Here is a 22503-nt window from a genome sequence, read left to right on the forward strand (position 1 = left end):
CCAAGGTGTTTTCAAAGATTGATCTTCATTCTGGGTATCACCAAATTAAGATCCGGCCACAAGATATACCAAAGACGGCTTTCTCTACTAGGTATGGGCTTTATGAATACCTAGTAATGTCTTTTGGCCTCACCAATGCTCCTGCATTCTTCATGTACCTCATGAACTCAGTCTTCATGCTAGAGTTAGACAAGTTTGTGGTGGTGTTCATTGATGACATATTGATATATTCTAAGAACAATGAAGAGCATGCATAGCATCTTTAGATAGTATAGGCTCGGTTAAGGGAACACAAGCTGTATGCCAAATTCAGCAAGTGTGAGTTTTGGTTGGATGGAGTGTAGTTTTTGGGATATGTCCTAACACCTAAAGGCATCTCTATGGATCCTGGCAAGGTGCAGGATGTGTTAAATTAGAAATCTCCAAAGTCAGTGCATCAGATTTGTCAGTTCCTTGGTCTTGCTGGGTATTATCGGCGCTTCATCCTTGATTTTTCCAAAATAGCTCAACTAATGACCAAGTTGCTCCAGAAGGATGTCAAGTTTGTATGGAGTCCAGCTTGTGAAGAAGCTTTCCAAGCCTTGAAGAAGTTTCTTACCTCTGCTCCTGTTCTTGTCCAACCGGATATTGATAGGCCTTTTGATGTGTATTGTGATGCCTCTAGGACTAGCTTGGGATGTGTGCTTATGCAAGGCAGACGTGTGATCGCTTATGCTTCACATTAGCTGAAAAAGCATGAGTTGAATTATCCCACCCATGATTTAGAGCTGGCTATAGTGGTGCACGCTCTAAGAATTTGGAGACATTACCTGTTGGAAAATAAAGTGCATATCTACACAGATCACAAGAGTCTCAAATATATTTTCACTCAATCCGAGTTGAATATGAGAAAACAGAGGTGGCTTGAGTTAATCAAAGATTATAACTTAGAAGTTCATTATCACCCTAGAAAAGCTAATGTGGTGGCTGATGCCTTAAGTCGGAAGTCGCATCAAGTTGAAAAAGAATCTTTGTCTCTCAACCATTCTAAGGTGTTAGCCCATATTGCTCTAGTCTCAGATTTACTTGAGCAAATTATTATAGAACAAAGGCAAGATGCTTTAGAAATTCCACATATCAAGAAGTTAATTGCCGAAGGGCATGGTCCTCATTTTAGTGTTGATGATCAAGGTGTGGTGAAGTTCGAGAACTGATTGGTGGTTTCCCTCAAGTGATGAGCTTAGGAGAAAAAGTTTGGATAAAGCTCACAACTCCAAATTATCCATTCATCCGAGAAGTAACAACATGTATCATGATTTGCGTCACTTGTATTGGTGGCCAAATATGAAACAGGATATTACCAAATACATCTCAGAATGTGACATTTGTGGAAGGGTTAAGGCGGACCATATGCGTACGCCTAGATTTCTACAACCCTTGTCTATCCCTATATGAAAATAGGAGGATATTTCCATGGACTTTGTTGTGGGTTTGCCCCGCACAACAAAGGGTATGACTCTATTTGGGTCATTGTGGATCGCCTTATCAAGTCCGCTCATTTCCTCCCAGTGGATACAAGGTATTCAGCCAAGAAGTATGCCAAGTTGTATTTTGATTTGGTTGTGACCCTACATGGAGTTCCTCTTACCATTGTTTCTGATAGAGGGTCAGTCTCTGTCTCTCGTTTCTGGAAGCAACTCCAGAAATGTCTTGGTACTCGTCACCTTAGAAGTTCAGCTTATCATCCGCAAACTGACGGTTAGATAGAAAGAGTCGATCAGGTACTTGAGGATATGTTGAGGGCTTGTGTCATCTCTTTTCCAGAAAAGTGGGACAAATGCTTGACTCTAGCTGAGTTTTCTTATAACAATAGCTATCAAGAAAGCATTCGTATGGCACCTTTTGAGGCCCTGTATGGCAAGAAATGTAGAACACCTCTTAACTGGGTTGAAGTGAGTGATCGTGGTTACTTTGGACCTGATTTTATCAAGGAAGCTCGAGAGCAAGTTAGTGTTATTCAAAGTCATTTGAAGGCAGCTCAGAATCATCATAAAACTTATGCGGACAAGCGAAGAAGACCCTTATAGTTTGAAGTTGGTGACCATGTGTACCTAAAGGTATCCCTAATGAGAGGTGTGCATCGGTTCAGAGTCCGTGGAAAGTTAGCTCCTCGTTATGTTGGACCTTATAAGATTTTGGAGCGATGTGGTGCGGTTGCTTATCGTCACCAACTTCTGGATATTTTGTCAGCAGTACATAATGTCTTTCATGTTTCCCAATTAAAGAAGTGTTTATGAGTTCCTAAGGAAGTGGTGGAAATTGAAGGACTCCCTCTCCAACCCGATCTTTCTTATATTGAGCATCCTGTCAAAATCTTGGATGACAAAGAGAGAGAGAGAGTTACTAGAAATAAAGTGGCAAAATCATTCGGCGGATGAAACAACTTGGGAACAAAAGAGTTATATTCTGGAGCATATTATCCCCATCTTCTCCCCAACGTGCCGAGGTAATAATTTATGTTAAAAGCTCACTCTTACCCTTTTTCCTACACTAGGCACTCACATAAAATCTCGGGACAGGATTTTATTTAAGGGGGGAGAGTTGTAACACCCTCGGTGTTACATCTTAAATCATTTACTAAAACATGTCATAAACATCATGTTTATGTGTTAATGCATGTGATAGAATGTGTAGATAAATTTCTTGTAACTTAAAATGATCAATAAAAATATTAAATGAAAGTTGATTAAATAGCTCATGTATATCAAGTAGGGTTAAAAACCAATTTTTATTAAGCAAAAATACTATAGAACATGTGTGTGATACTTAAATAAAGTTTGAAGTACAAACTTTGTAGATGACAGTGAAATACTTGCCGTTGAAAAATGATATTACTAACTAATATTTCTACTAGCCTAGAAATTGCAAATTGAAATCAAGTTCAACTCAAAAACTTGGAAAATTTCCAAGTTTGTCAACCGCTAGACATTGCTATGTTTAGCAAATTATTTTGAGAGATTGGGTTAAGGGATGGTGTAGTATTATAGTTCGATTTGGTAGTCTCATATACCATCTTGACTATGGTGAAAATGGTTAAGGTCCAGAAGCAACCGTTTAGTTTTTTTATATGTGCTTTAAAATTCATGCACGACACGGTTTCGGGCTGGTTGGCCGCGTGGGCGCGGTCACCACGCTCAGGCGTTCGGTGTCGCCATGCTGGCTGTCCCGTGCGCACGCGCGCTGCCGTGCGTGGCCGGCCACGGCTGCTCGGGCCTGGCTGTGGCCTATCCGCCGCTGGCTCCTAGCGCGCGGAGCCGCCTCTGTTGCTTGCGCAGCCGGGCGGTGTTGCCGCCGGCCCCGCCGCGCTGCCGCACTGCGACTCGCCCCGCACCGTGCCGCAGCCACTGCCGGTGCCATCGCCTCACCGTCATGTCCGTGCCTCACTCTGCATCTCTGCGCCGCTGCCGGCCCAGTGCGATGCCACCTCTGCCGCGCGCACGTGGTCGGGCTCGCCGTCGCTTTGTCATTAATGGCATTGCGGCGCGCGGGCCACGCCGGTCGCAAACGCACGCGCCTGTTTGCTAGCGCCTGCGGGCCTCAACGATCACGCCGACCGCATCCCGCCAAGGCATTGGTGGCACACTGTTGTGCGACCAACCGGCTGAGCGGCCGGCGTTGGTGGCACACTGTTGTCTCCTCATGTGCCCCTGTGCGGGAGTGCAGCACGCTTGGCACCGCCGCCGGCAATAGGCAAATCCTCACTGCATGAGAAACATGACGATTCACTCAACTGCATGGAGACTAGCATTGCAGGTCAATTTGTTATTTAAGCCACTTCAGTTTCCTATGGCAGTTCCTTTTTGAAAAAAACATCCCTTGCCACTCTTTCCATAATCACAGTCTCTAAAAAAGGTTATATCTCCTTTGGCACTCTTTTATGCAGAGTCCTTGCTTATTCATAGTTATATTTCCTGACCAACCACTTCTTTTTTTGAGTCAGGGATTTGAGGATCCTGTTATCTTGTCTATCTAACAATTGAATTGTTGTTGTTGTTTGTTTGCAACCAAAATGCAACAACAAAAATGCAAAACGACGTAATCACAAGATGATTTGTTGTTCTTGCTATTATATGAGCATTGTTATTATTTTTCAAACAAAATAATAAAATATTCCTGCATATTGGGTGTTTGGATTCTCGGAAAAATAGCATCCACGTATCCGTACTACATAGATGTGACCACGCTGGTGCTTTAGGTGCTTAAATATTGGCCCTAGGCATGAAAATTCATGAGCTCCGCCACCGCTCCCAGTAATGCATGAACTATGCTAAGGGCCTTTTTGGCATGACTTATGTCGGCTTCGGCTTCATCTATTTTGCGCAAATCGAGTCACTGTAGCGTGAAGCCGTTTTGTAAGCCGGGGTTAAAATGAACTAGAAGCCGGGAAAAGTCAGTTTTTCTGGCTTCACTGGCTTTGGCTTCACCGGTGAAGCCGTTTTGGATGAGCCGTGCCAAAGGAGGCCTAAATAAGGATGTTGCCAGCCTTCCCAAGTTATGCACAACAACAACACCACCGCCACCACCAACAACAACAACATAGCCTTTCAGTCTCAAGCAAGTTGGGGTAGACTAGAGTTGAAACCCACCAAAAGCCCCAAGTCATGGCTCCTTCCCAAGTTATGCAAGAAAAAGAAAAAGGAAAAGAAGTCCTTTTTGCTTTTCCAAACAATCCACTTTGTCCACTTGAACCTATGAATAAAATTTAGGTTTAATTTACTGCCTCAAACTATTTAAATTGGTCCATTCTACCCCCATTGAGATTTGTCTTTTTGTTTCCACATCTACAAGTTGAGTTTTTAGTTAAAATTTTAAGGGTTATGAAAGGATATGATGTCCACCTATGTTAGAAAAATACATGAACTTTTCATGGTTATTTTTGTAGGCTAGGAGCATCATACTTATTTAACCCTTGAGATACAAATTTGCATGGAAGTAATCATATAAAATTCTTAATGTATTTTTCTAACATAGGACATCATATCCTCAGTCACCTGACAGAGATCTGAACTTAAAACTCATCTTGTGTGGTGAGAAAAAAGACAAATCTTGTTTTTTGGGGGTGGAGTGGGGGTGTAGATTGGACCAATCTAAATAGTTTGAGAGAATAAATCCAACCTAACTTTTGCTTAGTGGGTTAAGTGGATGAAGTGGATTGTTTTGGTTATAAAATGGATTTCTTCAAAAAAAAATGAAGGAAAAACGTTCTCCAGTTCATCACTGCTACACCTTTGATGCAACTGAATACAAAAGTAGGAAAGGACGTGGAGGATCAATTGTGGATGGTTGGGATAATTTGTGATAACCAATTTTATTCAGACTGGTGTTATATCATGCACAGTGCTTAAACTCTTAATCTCATATACTGAACATTATTTAATGCATTATACATATTGTTTTTCTGTTTGTAGATTTCTGATGGTGGGACTGTTAATTTACTTAGTAGATCCTTGGGTGAGTATAACATCAATGAGCATGGCTTTCATAAACGAAGTGCTGGGCCGGACGAGTCAGATTCTGATGAGAAGGGTTACCGTTGTGCCTCTCATGAGATGCACATATTTGGTCCCATCGGTAATGGTGCAAGTAGTGTAGTGGAGAGAGCTATATTTATTCCAGTTCATCGAATCTTGGCCTTGAAGAAGATAAACATATTCGAGAAGGTTCATATCTTATTCCTTATCAAGGTTTTAAATCTCCGGCTATAGCCTCCGCTATCTCCGGCTATAGCTGTTTGAGAAGGATTTAGCTAAATTTTTTCATATACAAGTTAGCCCTTAGCTGCCGCTATAGCCCGATATAGCCACTACTACAGCGCAGGGATATAGTAACACCAACTTGTGTTACAATAGGTTGGAAAAGGTGTTACTAGCTCTTTTAGTAACACATTTTTATGTGTGTTCCAATTGGCCACGTTACTATGGACTGGTTTATTGTAACACATCTACTTGTCTATAGGAACATTTGTCTAGTGTTACAATAATTTTTGCTGTAACACATTTTTTTCTCTAGTAACACTTCACATTATGGTAGAATACATAGTTTGTAACACATTTATTTATCTATGGGAACATTTGCCTAGTGTTATAGTGATTGTCTACTGTAACACTTTTTTTTTAGTTCTAGTAACACTTCTACATTATAGTAGAGCATAGTATGAAACAAAGGAACACATTGTTTGTAACACTTGTTTATATCTATTGTAACATATTTAGATTAGAAAAATATTTATTTCGCCTATATATGTGGTACATTGATTATTATAGAATCATACAAACATGACACATTGCAAAATCACATAAACCACAAATTTTAATAATCATAACAAGATCCACATATAGTACGAGATGATTTCAAACATAGTGCTTGTTCAGATTAAATCATAGTCTTTGTACATAACGATATGGCTCTAGAGAGCAAACACACATAGTCCATACTAGAAAGAAAAAATCAAGAACTAGCTAGGATTCATAAAGTCCATTGCTTCTTCTTCAATTATTCTTTGTACACATCGATGTAGGAATCCAATCATTAATCATTTGAACCTGCAAAGAAAATGTAAGTTGTAAGATTACAAATTAGGCCACATATGTACAATGATGTAAGTTAAGAAAGCTAGTTTGAACATACAAACATCGAAGGCCAAGCAATTGAGACTCCTTTGGCTTGAGCATCACCAATATTGTTGCACCCAGGCCTAGGCCTCACTAATGGCTCATCTTTTGCTATAGCATGATCGATACGCACTTTGTAGAATTGATTTCCTGTCTTAACTCCACCAACAGTGGCTTCTGGATCAGTGCTCAAGAGAGTTGCATAGGCCACATTAACCTTATTAGGATATTTTGAAGTCATTAGTAGCACCATGGACCCAACCTATATTAATTTGACATAATCTCTTAGTGACCAACAACCCTTAGTTGTACATCAAGATCACGCAATTAGAACAAGTGTATTATGTTCATTACAGGAAGTTGTTTAGGTGCTTGACGCTTGTTGCATGTAACCTTGTCATGAGCCACCTCCTGGTGTGCAATGGTCATAGTCTCTCTAGGCCCTCCATGATGACCCTTACACATATAAAATGAAGTATGAAATATTAAGACAAAAATTCATCTATAAATACAGCAAAGTGTGGTTCATAGATACATTTTGTTTCTTTGTTGTTTTACTTGTGGTGGATAAAAGCAGACTGTCATCACACATGTTTCTTTATTCTAGTAAAGATAAAAAAGACAGTAGCATGAGTTAATATAAAAAAAATTCTTTGTGAATAAAATAGTATTAAATTCACAAGAAAGCGACTTTACCAATTCATCCCTGTGTTCAAGGAATCCATCATTCTGGTTGGGTGCAACACAGTGAACTCTCTAAAAATTTGAAACAATATTAAAGCCAAAAGACTAAATTAGGTCAAAACATGAAAAATAGAGCAAATACTTTTCTTTTAGAAAGCACCGCTTGATTCTGAGAATTGTTATGATCACTCCTAGCAAAATTTTCCTGGAAAAGAAATAAAGTTTGAGTAACACATTTCAATACGAAGTTACAAATTAAAATGTACATTGTTACCATTGTTGCTTCTTGGTTCTCATGGTGCCTTTGATTGTTTTTTAGTTCTTCAATAACTTTGTCTTGCATTCTAGAATGCTCTTTGAGTTGCCTTATTTCCTCCAACATGTGAGTCTCTACATCAGATGATGAGCCATCTAGTGAAACTATATTAATGTCCTTAAAATGGTGTGTTCTTCGACCATAAACTTGTTTAGGAACTGGAAGCAATCCCATGCCGTGCACTTGTCCAGCTTTCTCTTCTCCCAACACCCGATCTTAAGACATGATGCTAAACATGGAATGTATTTGAACAAAGAGGACATGGAACTCAGTAAAAAGTTCCCATTGGAACAGTGCAGTACAATCTAGATAAACGTTTTTTTAGTATATACAGCCATATGTTGTTCAGTAGAGGGACAGTACAAAGGCACAAATTTAATTTGACCCATATTGTTTACATATTCCTTTCATATGCAGTTACAAATAGCATTTTACAGTAAAGTTCACCGAAGTTGTCAATCCCCTATGACCTACAATTTAAACTCTACTACTCTAGACCCAAGGACATCTCTTCTAATCACATCTCTTACCTGCACAACACTTCTAATCACATATGAATTTTCGGTCACAAGCATCTGTTAGCTTCTTGTATTTTCCATCACTAGCATCAGTTAGCTTCTTTGTATTTTACTATTTTCAAGTGCTATCTATCAGTATTTTCAGTCACTAGAATCTGTTAGCTTCTTGAATTTTTTGGTCACTAGCATATGTTAGCTTCTTGTATTTTCTGTCATTAGCATTTGTCAGAGTTTGTATTTCAGCAAGTGCCAACGATCTCTATTTGTATTTTCAGTCACTACAATCTGTTACTTGGCACTCTACTCTAATGAAATAGCAGAAGTGCAGTACTACTACTGCTAAAGTTTTTTTTTAAAAAAAACTACATAAACAGTGGAACCACAGCTCAGAATGGAGTGCAGTAAGAACCAATGGTTTTGAACTGTCAAGTTTGAGTTTCTTCATTTAGACCAAAAACAGTAATACAATATGGTATGATCATATGACACTGAATCGACATTGCTAATGTCTAGGGATTTATGAGATGCAAAATCAGTACAAGAGTAGAGAAGGCGTATTTTTCCTTTGCTGCGAACCAATCAAATTTCACCGATTCAACAGAGGCACACGAAACACCGCCATGCACTTACTAGCATCACATAAGGGCCGCACCTTTTTCCACCAATCAAGAAAATAATAGAAGAGAAATTAAAAAAGCGGAGAGCGATCACTCACGCCATAGGACGATGACGCGTCCAACGATGGCTTCGAGCATCTGGAAGATGTGCTTTGCTGTCGTCGAGGAATCGGAGGTACCCCGCCACCACATCTGCTCCTCCCTAGCCGGAGAAATTGCTGCTGCATCCGCGCCTCCCCGGCCTGAGCTTGCATCGCCGGCTCGCCGCATCCGCTCCGCCCAGGCCCGAGCCAGGCAGCCAGCGCCACTTCCCTCCGCTGGCTAGCCGCCGCATCCGCACCGCAAACACGGAGCCGCCCACCCGTGCCTCCCCATCTCGATCGGAGACGGAGGGCGAGATGCTCTGGCCCAGTTCACACGCCCACCGCGGTCTATAGACCCCGGCCGCGGCACGCCGGATCCAGGCCACGTCGAGCCCCCTTGGTGGCAGAGACAACTGTATCGAAGTTGGCAACGTGTGGTGGACGATGGTGCATGCGGTGTACCTGAGGGCGCGGGACAAGGAGGAGGGGAGAGCTCACCGCCGATTTGTCCGCTCCTGGAGGCCGCGGGCCTCGATGACGTGCAACACCAGCCCCCGGCGCTCCGCGTGTGGCCGGATCTGCGTGTGACTTGTACGGATCTGCACGTCCCTTCGCCGATTCTTCGGATGCCGGCTGCCGCCGTGGATCGTTTAGACGAAGTTGGGGGCAGTGGCACGCTGTGTCGAGGGTGGGAGGATTGGAACGATAGAGGAATGAGTTGCTGGCATCTTCCTTCTAGATCTATGGGAACAGGTGAAGGCCTGAGGAGGAGGCGGCGGGATGAGCTGAGGAGTTTGTGGTCTTGTGACGAGCACGCGGCTATAGGTACTTTAAAAAATTTTGGCATTCTGCGCGGGAGCCGGTGTCAATTTGATTTTTATGATTTTATTTAATAAAATATTATTTGAATATATTGCTTGGTCCTCAAATTTAGTTTATAGTTCAATGTATTATTTATCACACTTAGATCAATTGTGAGGTCATTTTAATAATAAGTAGAAATGTATTCACTAAAAGTTACATCATTGTGAAAGAATTATTGTATTTAATTTATTATAAACGAACATGTGAAACAATAGTTTAATTTGATTTTCACATATGTAAGAAAGATAGATTTATGTATTAATCACCTTTGAATCTAGTAGTGACGGGTGAGGAGAAGGGACACTTTTAGGCCCCTTTGGCGTAGCTCCTAACCCCAGCTTCACTCTTTGGCTAGTCGAACCGATTCTGTTTCTCGCAAGAAATGGAAGAATCGAACCCAAACGCTCCAGACGTGAAATGTTCCACCGGTTTCGTGATTTTTTTTGCCTACCGGAGAGAAATGGGACTAGGTTGGTTTCGCTGTTTCCGATTATACTCTCCCCCATATGCACTAGAGATTGTTTTTTCCTTATTCTTTTCTATTGCAACAATGTTTAAATGGCTTGCGTTTAGGTTGTTATTTGCCAATAAAAAATCAAGATTTTGTGAAGCATATTTCTATTTTATATTATTTTTAAAGAAAACATTTACTTAGGAGACATAATCTAGCCTCACAGCCAAACTGTTTCATGATGTGTTTCTCATTCACCACTTAAAACGTTTCTTCAGAGAATCTACGTCTGAAACTTGAACCCTACCAAATGGCCCCTTAGCTTTCGCGGAGCCCAACCAAACACTTAGGGCCACTTTCGCATAGCTCCTAACCCCAGCTTCACTCTCCACTTCGGCAGAGCCCTGCCAAACACTTAACATCACTAATATAAAAAGGATTTGTAGCAACGCCTCCCCTTTTCTTAGGGACGGCTCTATATTGAGCCGTCCCTACAAATGGTGCCCCAACGAGCTGCCCCAACAAGTCCATTTGTAGGGGCTATTGGTGTTATCAGCCGCCTCTACAAATGGCTTAGATTTGTAAGGGCGGCTCTATATCCAGCCGCCCCTACAAATCGGATTTGTAGGGGCGGCTCAAAGTCGCCTCTACGAATAGACGCCGAATAGTAAAAATTAAGCACTAAAATTTAATTTTTTTAAACGACCTCGGATGAAAAAATGATCAAAATAAAAGTTATAGATCTCGAAAAGTTATGGAACTTTGCTACTTGCAACCTTTTCATTTGAAATAATTTACTATTTTAAAATGTTGTTTGAAATTCAATTTTGAAATTATCGAAGAACACTGATTTCTCTTTTTAATCTCTAGTTAAAACTTGTAACTAGTCTTTCTCACTCATACTAACTTTAAATTTGATGATTTTTTTGTAAAACTCTCTAAAATGATGCTCTATCAATTTATTGTGTTCTTATGGCTATTATTTTGTCCATCTTTTCATGTGACTGTGTTTTATCTATTTGAATTTTGAATTTCAAAAAATGGTAACTTCAAATGTCATTTTGAAACATTAAATGATTTCAGCTGAAAAGGTCACGAACATAAAAGTTGTAGAAGTTATCAAGATCTATAACTTTTATTTTGATTATTTCTTCATCCGATAAAGTGGTAGTAACATTGTTCACAAAATTTACATATCGCCTTATACTTCCCTAAACTATAAGAGGGATATGTAAAATTTGTGAACAATGTTACATCAATATTTTGGATGATCAAATAACCAAAATAAAAGTTGTAGATCTCGAAAAGTTATAAAACTTTGTAGTTGACAACTTTTTTATTTGAATTCATTTTGCCAAGAAAAACTACGTTTGAATTTCTCAAATTTGAATTTCAAAATTTTCAAACGACCTCGGATGGAGAAACTACCAAAATAAAAGTTGTAGATCTTGAAAAGTTATGAAACTTTATAGTTCACAACTTTTTGATTTAAGATCATATCGTCCAAGGAAAACTATGTTAGAATTTCTAAAAAATTTAAATTTAAATTTTTTAAATGACCTCGGATAGACAAACAGCAAAAACAAAAGTTGTAGATTTCGAAAAGTTATGAAACTTTATAGTTGACAATATTTTGGTTTGAAATCATCTTGTCAAGGAAAACTACGTTTGAATTTCTCAAATATGAAATTCAAATATTGTAAACGACCTCGGATGGAGGAACTAGTAAAATGAAAGTTGTATATCTCGAAAAGTTATGAAACTTTATAGTTCACAACTTTTTTATTTGAATTCGTTTAGGGCCTCAAACAATTAATTTAAACTCAGTTTAGCATAATATGTGGGGAATTAATTATTTATCATTGGTTATATTAACTTAATTAGAAATGTCAAATTGCTTTCTTAGTTATATAGAAATTAATTAAATTTTTTTCTTTATACATTATTAATGTTACAAAATCAATATAATTAGTCACGTTTACCTTCTATCTAGAGACATAGATCGTATAGGATATCCATTCTGTTTTTTTAATTTAGATCTGGAATTAGATAGGTAAAAATAATGGAAATCAGTTTTGGATATGTCAGTTTATTATGCTGAAAATTGAAATAATTCGATTTTTTTAAAATTATTTTAGAATATGTTTTGGACATCCTTAAATTTATCTTGCAATGTTTTCTCCCAAGCCAAGTTAATTTGATCTGTACATTATTCTTGTAAAAAATGCTATGTATTTCCACCTAAAACAAGAATCTTAGCTTCCCTCCTAAAATATGACCGAAAGTATTTCAACCAAATCTTCCCTCCAAGAAACCTATCTAACTCAAATTACCTATGACCGAATTACCATTTCTTTATTGGCGGAAACTGTTTCCCTCCACTTTCTGGAATTGTTCGCACACAGATTTTCCACCGCCCATTACCGAAATAGAAGGGATATAAGCGGAGTCGGATGACCACTTTTTTTTCTGTTGTTTTTATTCCTCCTCACAAGGCGAAGCGGGCAGTTTGGCGCTCGGCAAGGTGGACTGGTGGAGATCGAGCTGAAACTCTCGACTGACTCCGCCACTCCCTCGTGGATCGCTGCTTGAAGGTGCGTCGTCATCAACTCCTGATCTGATGATGCTATCTGATCCGAATAATTTCAAGTTCATGTTGCATGCATCTGAACCCTAGACCGAGCGATCCCTATGTTTTTCCTACCTTAGGTTTTCTTGTGAGAGAGATTCACAAATTCTAAATTTGTGTAACAAACCTGTGATTTTGGATTGGGAATGGAGGCCCGAATCCTCCAGTTGTTCTTCGGGATTCCTAAATCGAAGCTATGAAATTTGTTCACTGTGTTTCCAATTTTTCCCCTTTTTTCGTTCTTGAGTTCGATCTCAATTTCCTGGAGTTTGGGTCAATCCCAGGCAATGATTTTTGGGGAATGGGTTCGTGCTAGGTTGAATTGCATCTGTGCAAAATTTGGGAGCGTTTTATGGAGGTTTAGCTTGGTTTTCATCAGATTTTTTGTCTGGCTCCTTTTTCTTCTGATCGTTCTTGCTTCTTGTCTGTTAGTGTGTTGTGACTGTGTCGAGCAGGAGCAGCTGTCCAGCAGCCCAGCGGCAGCACTACCAGCGCTAAGTGCTCAGGCACCAAGCGAGCTCACTTGAGCGGTTCTTGCTGTGGGTGCTCGTGGCTGGCAGCTAGCCTCTCTCCCTCCTGTTCTGCCCTGTGCTTGACATCGTGGTGCACCAGGTCTTGATTCAAACCACTGGAATTGTCTCCGGTCACCACCAGCAGGCAGGGAGCACTCACCAGTGGCCGAGCGTTCAGCAGCAGGCCTCAGGCGTCGAGCATCTCGTCCATCCCGCTCAGCCAAGCGGTGTATGCCCCTGCCCGGAGCCGCTCGCTTGCTATCGCTCGATTTGCCTCTGCTCGTTTCAGTTCTGCATCTGCGCGTTCTTCAGGCCGCGTACAGTCCGCCCCTGTTGGCCCAGACAGTCCGCACTCCCAGTTTCGGCCGAGTCCAGAACTGTTTCTCCTCAGTCGTTTTTCGAGATTTGCACGGCAGACAGTCCGGGGTTGGACTCCAGACTGTCCGGGGTTCGGACTGCAGACAGTCCGGCTCTGATCCGCAGACAGTCCGCCCCCGTCTAAAGTTGGCTATTTTCACTCGTTTCTTCGTGTGCTCTTTTTCGTTGGTTGTCGTTTGTTCCGCCGTACTTCTTGATCATCACCGGAGGTATCCAGCCACCAATTGGCTTGTGAACAAATTGATCTTGCGTGCCTTTGCTTTTGGGGTTTGATTTTGAGACGGCGGCCAAATATTTCAAAAGAAATTTGAGGCTCCCATTGACCCCCTGGTCGCCGTTTCCGGTCTCTTTCTCAAGTTCTCTATTTTTCAGTCCATGTGCTCAACTGAATGAACAATGAATGGACTCTGTTTTTTCTCCTTCCCAGTCTTTGACAAGGCACAACCTCCCTCCTCAGGATGCACCACTCCAGCCTACAGGTTCTACTCAAATTATTAGTACCCAGTGAAGTTTTATTGGTACTCGAATTATCACTAGCAATGACTGACAAGACACTGAATAAGTAGGTGGCAGGGCAGAATCAAAGCATGTTTATCAAACTGATTATATTCAGCTTTGAATATATTCTATCAATCATGTCCACATATTTGTTAGCTTCCTCAACCGAGGATTGAAAAAAAAAATTCTTATCAGGCATGCTTTGAATATAATCTATCAAATCATTTCCACACATTTGACCATCCTTTTAACAAAAATAGTACATATGGTATTGTATAATCCTTACTACTTAATACTTAACAGTTTTATTGCCTTTATTTTTTTATGTGCTATCAACTTGTGTTGGAGCTGCTAGATGATGAAATGTCTGAGCCGCAAGTAATGTCTGAAGGCATAGGTGCTTACATTGTCTCCCATCATATGCAGCATGGAGAAGGGCTGCACCGGAGAACACGAACCCCTGATAACCTGCCTACCTCACTTTGAACAGATTTCCACGCAAGAAGTGCTTACATTGCCTCCCATGATGCTCCTGGCATTGCTTGACCGGTTTGGAACAGAGTAGGTAATTATCTTCTGGCTACAGGAATCAGCTCTGAATTGGATGTGCTCATGTAGGATTATGCATACAAGTAGTGCTACTGCTAGAGAGAGAAATTCCTGCACTATGTATTCCTCTTGTGACATGGAGTGTTCCCTTTTGAATGGCGTGTGTGCAGGAAGGAGCTAGAACGTGGTGTGCTTTTTAAGGAAAGATAGCTCCTCTGAGTTTTCCTCTTCTTAACCATGTACTACTTCACTATGAACTTCCTAACCAGTTGCTGACAGAGTCCTGCATCACTTTTGTTATTTGACTATGATATGGTTCTCATTTTGGACATGACAGGATGGCTTATTGGCTGCTGCAGTTCATGGCTTTGAGAGTCTGAATCAAAATGCTAGTAAAGTAGTATTAGTTCAGCTTAGTATGACCATGTTGATGTTATGTATGTTGCAAGTACTTTAGTCTATGTGATATATCTGTTAACTTGTTAATGGAATTTTTGCTATTGTGTGGGTGCACGTGCATTATATATATTACTTATGATTTTTTAGTTGTGCCTAACTAGTCACTGCATTGTATGTATACTCTACTGAACGTGACACCTTCATGTTTTGGAACCACTTGAAAGCTAAGCACCACTAGAACAATGAGGTGAGCCAACCTGAGGAAATGCAAATAAATTAATGATGATATGACTGGTCTATTTATGTTCTGTGACTATGACTGCCCAAAAATGTGTCTGTGCCATGTGCTGCTTCTTTTAAGTACTTTGAGTTGGAATTTGGGCTTTTTTTGGAGCGATCAAATGATTACTTTAAGTGATACATAAGCATGTTGTTTTACTTTATATCTGAAGAGATATTTGTTATCAACATTATCCGCACCTGACTGGTTCCATAGCAATCGAGACAATCCGTATCCATATAGCAATCGAGACAATCCGTAGCCGTATATGTATGTACCGAAGGAAAATATAAAAACATATGTGCAATGGTGTTCTACCCATTGCAACCAAATTGGTAGAATTGCAACGGTGCCTCTTGGTGATCCAGCAAAGAAGGGATGCTCACGTATGTGCTAATGTTGCTGGGCCTTAGGCTGTCTCCAACAGAAGACCCAAACCTAAAATGGGTCTCCAACAGAATATCTATAGCCTCCAACAGAGTACATATATGAAAGATCCAATTTAGGTATCAGGAGAGGTATAACGCAAATCTGAGTATCATCTCTCCTGGAGACCCATTTGCAGAAAGGGTTCTCTTTTGGGTCTCGTTGTTGGAGAAGACAAAAAATGGGTATTGAACCCTTTATCTGTAGCGTTACCCAAACGTGAAATGTGTCTTGTATTTTAGATAACGGTTGTTGGAGACAGTCTTAGACATCGAACAAATGTGTCTTGTGGCGATCGAGCAAAGAAGGGATGCTCGCGTATGTGTTAACGTTGTTGGGCCCTAGATAAAGAAAGGCCCACCAAATACATTAGTCTATAGCAACACAAAAAAACTGTGGCAATAGTAACATGATATTGCATCAACTTAGGATTATATTTTCAATAAGTATCTAACAATTGCAACCTATACGGTGGTAGGTTAGTGGGTTTGCGCAACAACATAAAAAATATCAATATTATGCACATTTATTTACACATTTTTGTTTTTTTGTTTTTCAGTTTTTCCCTTCTCTGTTGTACTTGTTCTTCTTGTGATCTGGCATCTAGAGTGTCTTGAGTTGGCCTAATAAATTGACAACAGACTCTGGCATTGGACTAACCTTTTTAATCACTTACTCATTGCTACTTAGTTCTCATGTGATGACCACGACGTGATTGCCTAACAGTCTTGATGACACCTAGGTGCAATGTTCGTGTCACCTATGAATAGGAAGGTCCACATGTATATGTTTCTTTTTAACACTTGGACTGTAACATTATTTTGTGTTACTACAGGACATATATTTGTAACATATTTTATATGTTCCATTTATGTGTTACAACATAGTACGCTTTTGTAACATTTTGCCTGTAACATTAATTTTGTGTTACTGTAATTATTGTTAGTAACACATTTTTATAAAAAAGTGTTTTGTGTTACAACTAAAGTCTGTAACACACTATTTTGTATTACTATAAAATTTCGCTAGAACACATTGATGAATATGTTACAAGAAAGTGATACAATATCCTTGTTTTGTAGTAGTGAGCCGGCTATAGCCTGTTTTTGGACATAGAAAGCTAAATTGCTTAGCCGGCTATTTAAAACCTTGTTCCTTATGGTCAAAGATGCAAATAGAAACCATGTTTTTGTGGACTCTTTTCCCACAATTGCTTAACCACCATTCACAGTATTTCTTTGCAATGAAGACCTACATTCTTGGGGAGCTTGTGTGAAGGACTTATTATGCACCTCTAGTTGATTGCAATAGCTATATTCGTTTTGCCCCCAACTGCATAATTCAAGATATCTAGTTTAAAACACTAAATCCTATCTTTTCTAACCAATGTCTAAATTTCCCCCAACTGTATAATATTTATTTAAAGGGAAAAAACTGATTTTAAAATGAGCCCTATATTCATAGTTCCCTGTTTAGTTTGCGTCATGGATCATACTTTTCGCATTGTAGGTCGTATTTCTTTTTCTTTGTGTACCATGCAATGCGATTAAACCAATGTTTACAAATCGTATAGTTGAACCTAGTTGCAATGGGACCGACCAGGCGACTAATCGTGATTAGTCATTGACCAGACTGATTAATCAGTCCTAGTTGTCCTATATATTTCAGGACATATACATACTATATACCTCTATATACTATATAGTATACACAATAAAGCAAGCATGATCACTGCACAAGGGGAGAAGATGAAGGACGGAAGAAGATGGAGGGAAAGGGCACATACCATCTGAGGAGTAGCTCATCACGAAGAGGAACCGCGCACAGGCAGAAGAGGAATTGCAGCAGCGTGGGGGAGGATTCCAGCGTGCCTCCCTGCTGTGCATTTTGGTGAACTCTTATGCTAACCCTAACAGGACAAATTGGCAGCCCATTAGCCCACATGTAAGCCCAGTTAAGCAGGCCCACGAAAAGCAGAGCAACCAACCTGGTCGTCCCTATCCTAGTCGTACGACCAATCATGATTAAGCGACGAATAGTTGGACGACTAGGTTTCTGGTCGAGCTAGTTGCCTCGGTGCCCCTGGTCAACCTCCATGGACCGATTAATTGTGATTATTCAGATGCCTTGTAAATACCGGTAACATTCTTGCTGTTCAAAAGCTGGAGCAAAACAAATTGGAGCTGAAAACATCCTGCCAAGACTTGTACTTGTACAGTTGTTGGACAGAAAGGGTACTGCTATGTGCTACACAATTAATTGGAGAATGGAAGACTGATTGGAATTATGCAATTATTTGGCGTTTGATGATATTCTTTGTCATATTCGATTGCATACCATTGTTAAAATTAAATAATTTATCCTACTGTACTATCAAGCTAGGTACAAGTTTCTAACTAGTTTAGCTCATTTTATGAACATGCAGATTCATCTTGAAGCCAATCTTGTGCATTAGAATTTAGAAGTGTCATTTTGTCACACGTACGAGTCTTTGTTCTTTGCTGAATCATTTTTCTTTGAGTTAATCTTGTGCAGAAATCTCTTAAGTATACTAGTGCATGAATGTGATGGGCTATTTACACGGATGGGCCAATCAGCTGTAACTTGGGATCAGAGTATTGCTAATTACATGTGATTATGCTCATACAAAAAGAAAAACATGATTATCCTGCCCTTTAAGAATCAGATTGTTAATACGATTTAGCATTTGTGGTCTCCAGCAGGTATATAAGTCATGTATACATGATGGGATGGTTGCTGCATCCATTTAAGCAGCCGGCTTAATGTTTGTTTATAGTGCTTTCCACAACACTTGTTTAATGGAGTGCAGTAGTATAGTTGCAGTGAGAGCAGTGTTGGCTTGGTTTTATTGCAGAATGAGAGCAATTAGCAGATACGTCAAAGGATAAACATGCTCTCGTTTGTTCTAAATTCAATCTCGTTTGTTCTAAATTCAATTTGAATACTGTGGCAGTGAACCATGTTTATTATTACATAGAGTAATCCAGGTACTTTATGTTGTCACTACCTATCTAATTCATATTCATTCTACAGTTGCAGTTGGTAAACTTAAGCCATTGAGAGGTTTTTTTCACAGTTTTTATGTACTCATGTTTCTTGATACCTTTGCAGGAGAAGAGGCAACAAATTCTCAATGAGATGAGAACATTATGTGAAGCATGTTGTTATCCTGGTTTAGTTGAATTCCAGGGTGCATTTTACATGCCTGATTCTGGACAAATAAGCATTGCTCTTGAATACATGGATGGTGGTTCCTTGGCAGATGTTATAAGGGTCAAGAAGTCTATACCAGAACCAGTTCTTTCACATATGCTACAGAAAGTGTTGCTTGTATGGATCTTCCATTTCTTTTTAATCCATATCTGTAGTTTCTATGTTAGCATTAGACATTAGTAAAAGCCAAGATATGACTTTCTGTAAATTTAACTTGATACATTCTTCTGTGTAATAATTCAAAAGGGTCTGCGATACTTGCATGAAGTAAGGCATCTAGTGCATAGAGATATAAAGCCAGCAAATTTGCTGGTAAATCTTAAGGGCGAGGCGAAAATTACAGATTTTGGTGTGAGTACTGGTTTGGACAATACAATGGCTATGGTATGCTACTTCTTGGCGACAGTCATCGCAATGTTCTTCTGTGATATTTCTTTTCTGAATAGTAGTGAAAATGAAATAATATAGACTGAATCAGCAATATATTTTCCTGCTAAATAAATATGTTCCAGTGTGCTACCTTTGTAGGCACGGTCACATATATGTCACCTGAGAGAATTCGTAATGAGAACTATTCTTATGCTGCTGATATTTGGAGTCTTGGACTAACAATATTGGAATGTGCTACTGGAAAATTCCCATATGACGTAAATGACGGCCTTGCAAATCTCATGTTGCAGGTGAGTTGGTTATTGGGTGGTTACTTGTTTGTTTCTTACTATAGACCTGTAATTATTGATTGATGTTTGGATGAAATGTTGTCCTTTCCATGGACTGACTTCAAATGCTAGTACTCTGAGTACTCTGGGATAAATGACCCACTTGTACATGTCCTCTAGGTTATGTTATTTTTTTATGATATACTTGCCTTTTGACTTAGATTTTGCTAGTTGAATGCATGGATGGGTTCTCCACTTTCCCTTTGAATTTGCAATGTATAAATCATCTGAGAGTGTAGTAAATGTTCACTGCGAACAGGTGTGAGTTGGTTAGGTGGCTAGTAGCACTCCTTCGGTCCTGGGTTAGACTTCCCGTGGGAGCGAATTTTAGGCTGAGGTTAAAAAAAATCTCCTTGTCTATCCCACGCCAAAGCACAGGTCTAAGGGGTCTGGCCCAAGGTTGTGGTCATTCTCGTATGGGCAACACTGTGTTGGGTGGTGCAGGTTCAGGGGTTTTCTTGACCTGCGTGAGAAGGTCTTCTTAGCAAAATGCCCGGGGGCTGTCTTACCCACATAGGCTGGTTTTTTTTTAATGTTCACTTCTAATACCAATTGGTATCATGTTTCTGGTTCGAATTGCTGGTTGATGTGATCAGATTCCTTTTTAGTTATAGCAGGTTATTTGAAATTACACAACTTAATTTGACTTAATTTTCTCTGTTATTTTTTCTTAATTGCTTTTCTGTAGCAGCTTAAAAAAAAGCACGTCCAACACAATGCAACAACCGCAACTGACCTTAGTTGTAGCCGCCCCTACCCTCTGCTGCCTGCTCTTAGCTATAACAACGCATGCTTATCATATTGCAATTTGTCATATGACGCTGTGACCATTTTAGTAATTATCTTTGTATAGTTATTTGCACTTCCCTATCTTCTTTCTTAACTTGATATCTTGTAATTCAGATACTTGATGATCCATCACCAACACCACCAGTAGATGCTTATTCATCAGAATTCTGCTCCTTCATCAATGATTGCTTGCAGAAAGATGCTGATGCAAGGCCCATGTGTGAGCAGGTAAAGATACTTAGTATAAGATGATTTTCATATAATTTGAGTACTGTAGGTAGGGTTTCAATATATACATTTGTCATAATTCTCATGGCCTCATACTGTTTTTATGCAGAGAAGTGGTTATTAGTCAGTTTGATTTGATCATAGAATGTTGAAGTGTGATTTTCCCAATAACTTCAGCATGTCTGTGAACTCAAGTAGATTATGTTTTATTCCATTATTATTACTTTGATTACATTGAATACTATTTGTAGCTTCTGTCACACCCATTCATCAAGAGGTATGCAGGAACCGAGGTGGACTTGGCAGCATATGTCAAAAGTGTTGTTGATCCAACAGAAAGATTAAAGCAAATAGCTGAGGTGAGTCATTGTAGCATATTACAACTTTACCCTTTCGTACTGTAGTTTAATTTAGGTTTGGCAACATTTTTTGTCAGCCCATTGGGCTCACATAGTCAGATTCATTTATTCTTAAGGATCAATTCGATCCCTCAAGTTAAACATTTGGCTGAAAATAGTCCCTTAGCTGATTTGGCATGATGTATAGATGCACAATGCATTCAGATGGGTTCGCTGGTGTGCTGTTACTGTAGCAACTAGAGTAGGATTGGATGAAATTGGATTATTTACATTGAGCCTCTTGGTGGTAATATAGAGTTTACATGACTTGGTGGTCAAGCCGGTATACGTGGTCGTAATCCCAACTAACTCTATCCTAGTTGTGATATACTCAACATCCTCCTGCAGTCACACCACAGATGGCGAGACTAGGGAAGAAGTCGAAGGTTGAAGTCGATGATCTAACATTCCCCTATAGTCTAAACGGTCGTTGCGTCATGTATGCTGTGGCTGGAGAATCAAGCGGTCAACCACTGGCAGGTACCACATAACCAAGGCCGAAATTCTTCTCTGCTTTGCATCGTTGCGTAATGGAGTGTCCTCTGGGGGTTGAGTATCTTGTACCACATTTTTCCCACCCTTCTTCCTCTTCTTCCCCGTGGAGGCTTCTTCCCCATCGTAAAGGTCATTGTTCTTGTACCTACTGGCCCCACACCTGGGACATTTATCTAATGACTTACATATCGCCACGAAAAAAGAATACAGTGGTTGGGGCATGCATGAATTTTTTCAACCCCCATTGTCAATGGATTTATAACCTTTTTTGCTTGGTATGTGTTGGCGGGAACTGAGTTTGGCTGTGGCAGCAACCATGACAAGAGACGTAATAGATCACTGAAACTACAGTCTGACCAGCCGTACTTAGCCTTCAGGATGAGTAGCTCAAGCAGAAATCGTAGCACTGTCCAGTGTTTCGGACAACCCTTTTCAACACCATACACAGTCTCTTTCGATGCCTTTTTTTACCCTTTCCAAATTTTCTAGACCTTTCGGGCTCTTTAGTAAAATCTCTGGTCCAATGGACCGAAGCATGTCCTCTAAATCATCATCATCTTCTTCATCACCGACACGTGCTCCGCTATCATTATTGGCACCACCTTCGGCATTACCATCCCAACCACCAGTATCGCCACCTTACTCAAGGTAATCATTAGCCATTTGTGCACCAAGCTCTGCTTACATATTGGTCTAGGTAACCTAGGGTTTCAACGTCATCTTCTTTTAGATCATCGACGTCAACAACTGTTTCACCATGATGAATCCACACTATGTAGCCCTTAA

At 40.0% G+C, this 22503-nt stretch overlaps 2 protein-coding genes and 1 long non-coding RNA gene across 5 annotated transcripts; 2 read left to right on the forward strand and 1 right to left on the reverse strand.

The window, feature by feature from the left end:
• Nucleotides 1–5465: 5465 nt before the first annotated feature.
• Nucleotides 5466–21278, forward strand: LOC136526677 (mitogen-activated protein kinase kinase 3-like). Its single transcript, XM_066519268.1, has 7 exons — nt 5466–5699; nt 18987–19205; nt 19335–19472; nt 19601–19768; nt 20711–20824; nt 21076–21183; nt 21261–21278. The coding sequence occupies exons 1-7, from the start codon at nt 5589–5591 to the stop codon at nt 21276–21278; spliced, it is 876 nt and encodes a 291-aa protein (XP_066375365.1). The 5' UTR covers nt 5466–5588.
• On the reverse strand, nt 6367–9652 carry LOC136529097 (uncharacterized). 3 transcript variants are annotated; one of them, XM_066522161.1, is made up of 8 exons: nt 9367–9652; nt 8884–9264; nt 7609–7724; nt 7477–7539; nt 7347–7406; nt 7005–7106; nt 6667–6912; nt 6367–6581 (listed from the first exon to the last, which is right to left on the reverse strand). In XM_066522161.1, the coding sequence occupies exons 2-8, from the start codon at nt 9053–9055 to the stop codon at nt 6528–6530; spliced, it is 813 nt and encodes a 270-aa protein (XP_066378258.1). In that variant the 5' UTR covers nt 9056–9264; nt 9367–9652; the 3' UTR covers nt 6367–6527. The 3 variants fall into 3 exon arrangements, with proteins under 3 accessions (XP_066378258.1, XP_066378257.1, XP_066378259.1); XM_066522160.1 differs by having other exon boundaries at nt 8884–9281; XM_066522162.1 differs by lacking the exon at nt 7609–7724 and having other exon boundaries at nt 8884–9652.
• Nucleotides 12587–15441, forward strand: LOC136528534 (uncharacterized). The gene is made up of 5 exons (XR_010777104.1): nt 12587–12777; nt 14075–14181; nt 14627–14765; nt 14920–14988; nt 15087–15441. It is a non-coding gene; the product is annotated as an uncharacterized lncRNA (long non-coding RNA).
• Nucleotides 21279–22503: the final 1225 nt, after the last annotated feature.

Source organism: Miscanthus floridulus, chromosome 19 (genome assembly GCF_019320115.1).
Source record: "Miscanthus floridulus cultivar M001 chromosome 19, ASM1932011v1, whole genome shotgun sequence".
Lineage (NCBI taxonomy): Eukaryota > Viridiplantae > Streptophyta > Magnoliopsida > Poales > Poaceae > Miscanthus > Miscanthus floridulus.

Excerpts from the sequence above, each read along its gene's own strand:
- LOC136529097 (XM_066522161.1), bottom strand. The coding sequence starts at position 9,055 with ATGCGGCGAGCCGGCGATGCAAGCTCAGGCCGGGGAGGCGCGGATGCA. Across the intron at positions 7,540-7,608 it reads AGAACCAAGAAGCAACAATG|GAAAATTTTGCTAGGAGTGA; the intron begins GTAACAATGTAC and ends TTTCTTTTCCAG. Across the intron at positions 6,913-7,004 it reads AAGCACCTAAACAACTTCCT|GTTGGGTCCATGGTGCTACT; the intron begins GTAATGAACATA and ends AAATTAATATAG.
- LOC136526677 (XM_066519268.1), top strand. The coding sequence starts at position 5,589 with ATGCACATATTTGGTCCCATCGGTAATGGTGCAAGTAGTGTAGTGGAG. Across the intron at positions 19,473-19,600 it reads TGGACAATACAATGGCTATG|TGTGCTACCTTTGTAGGCAC; the intron begins GTATGCTACTTC and ends AATATGTTCCAG. Across the intron at positions 20,825-21,075 it reads CAAGGCCCATGTGTGAGCAG|CTTCTGTCACACCCATTCAT; the intron begins GTAAAGATACTT and ends TACTATTTGTAG.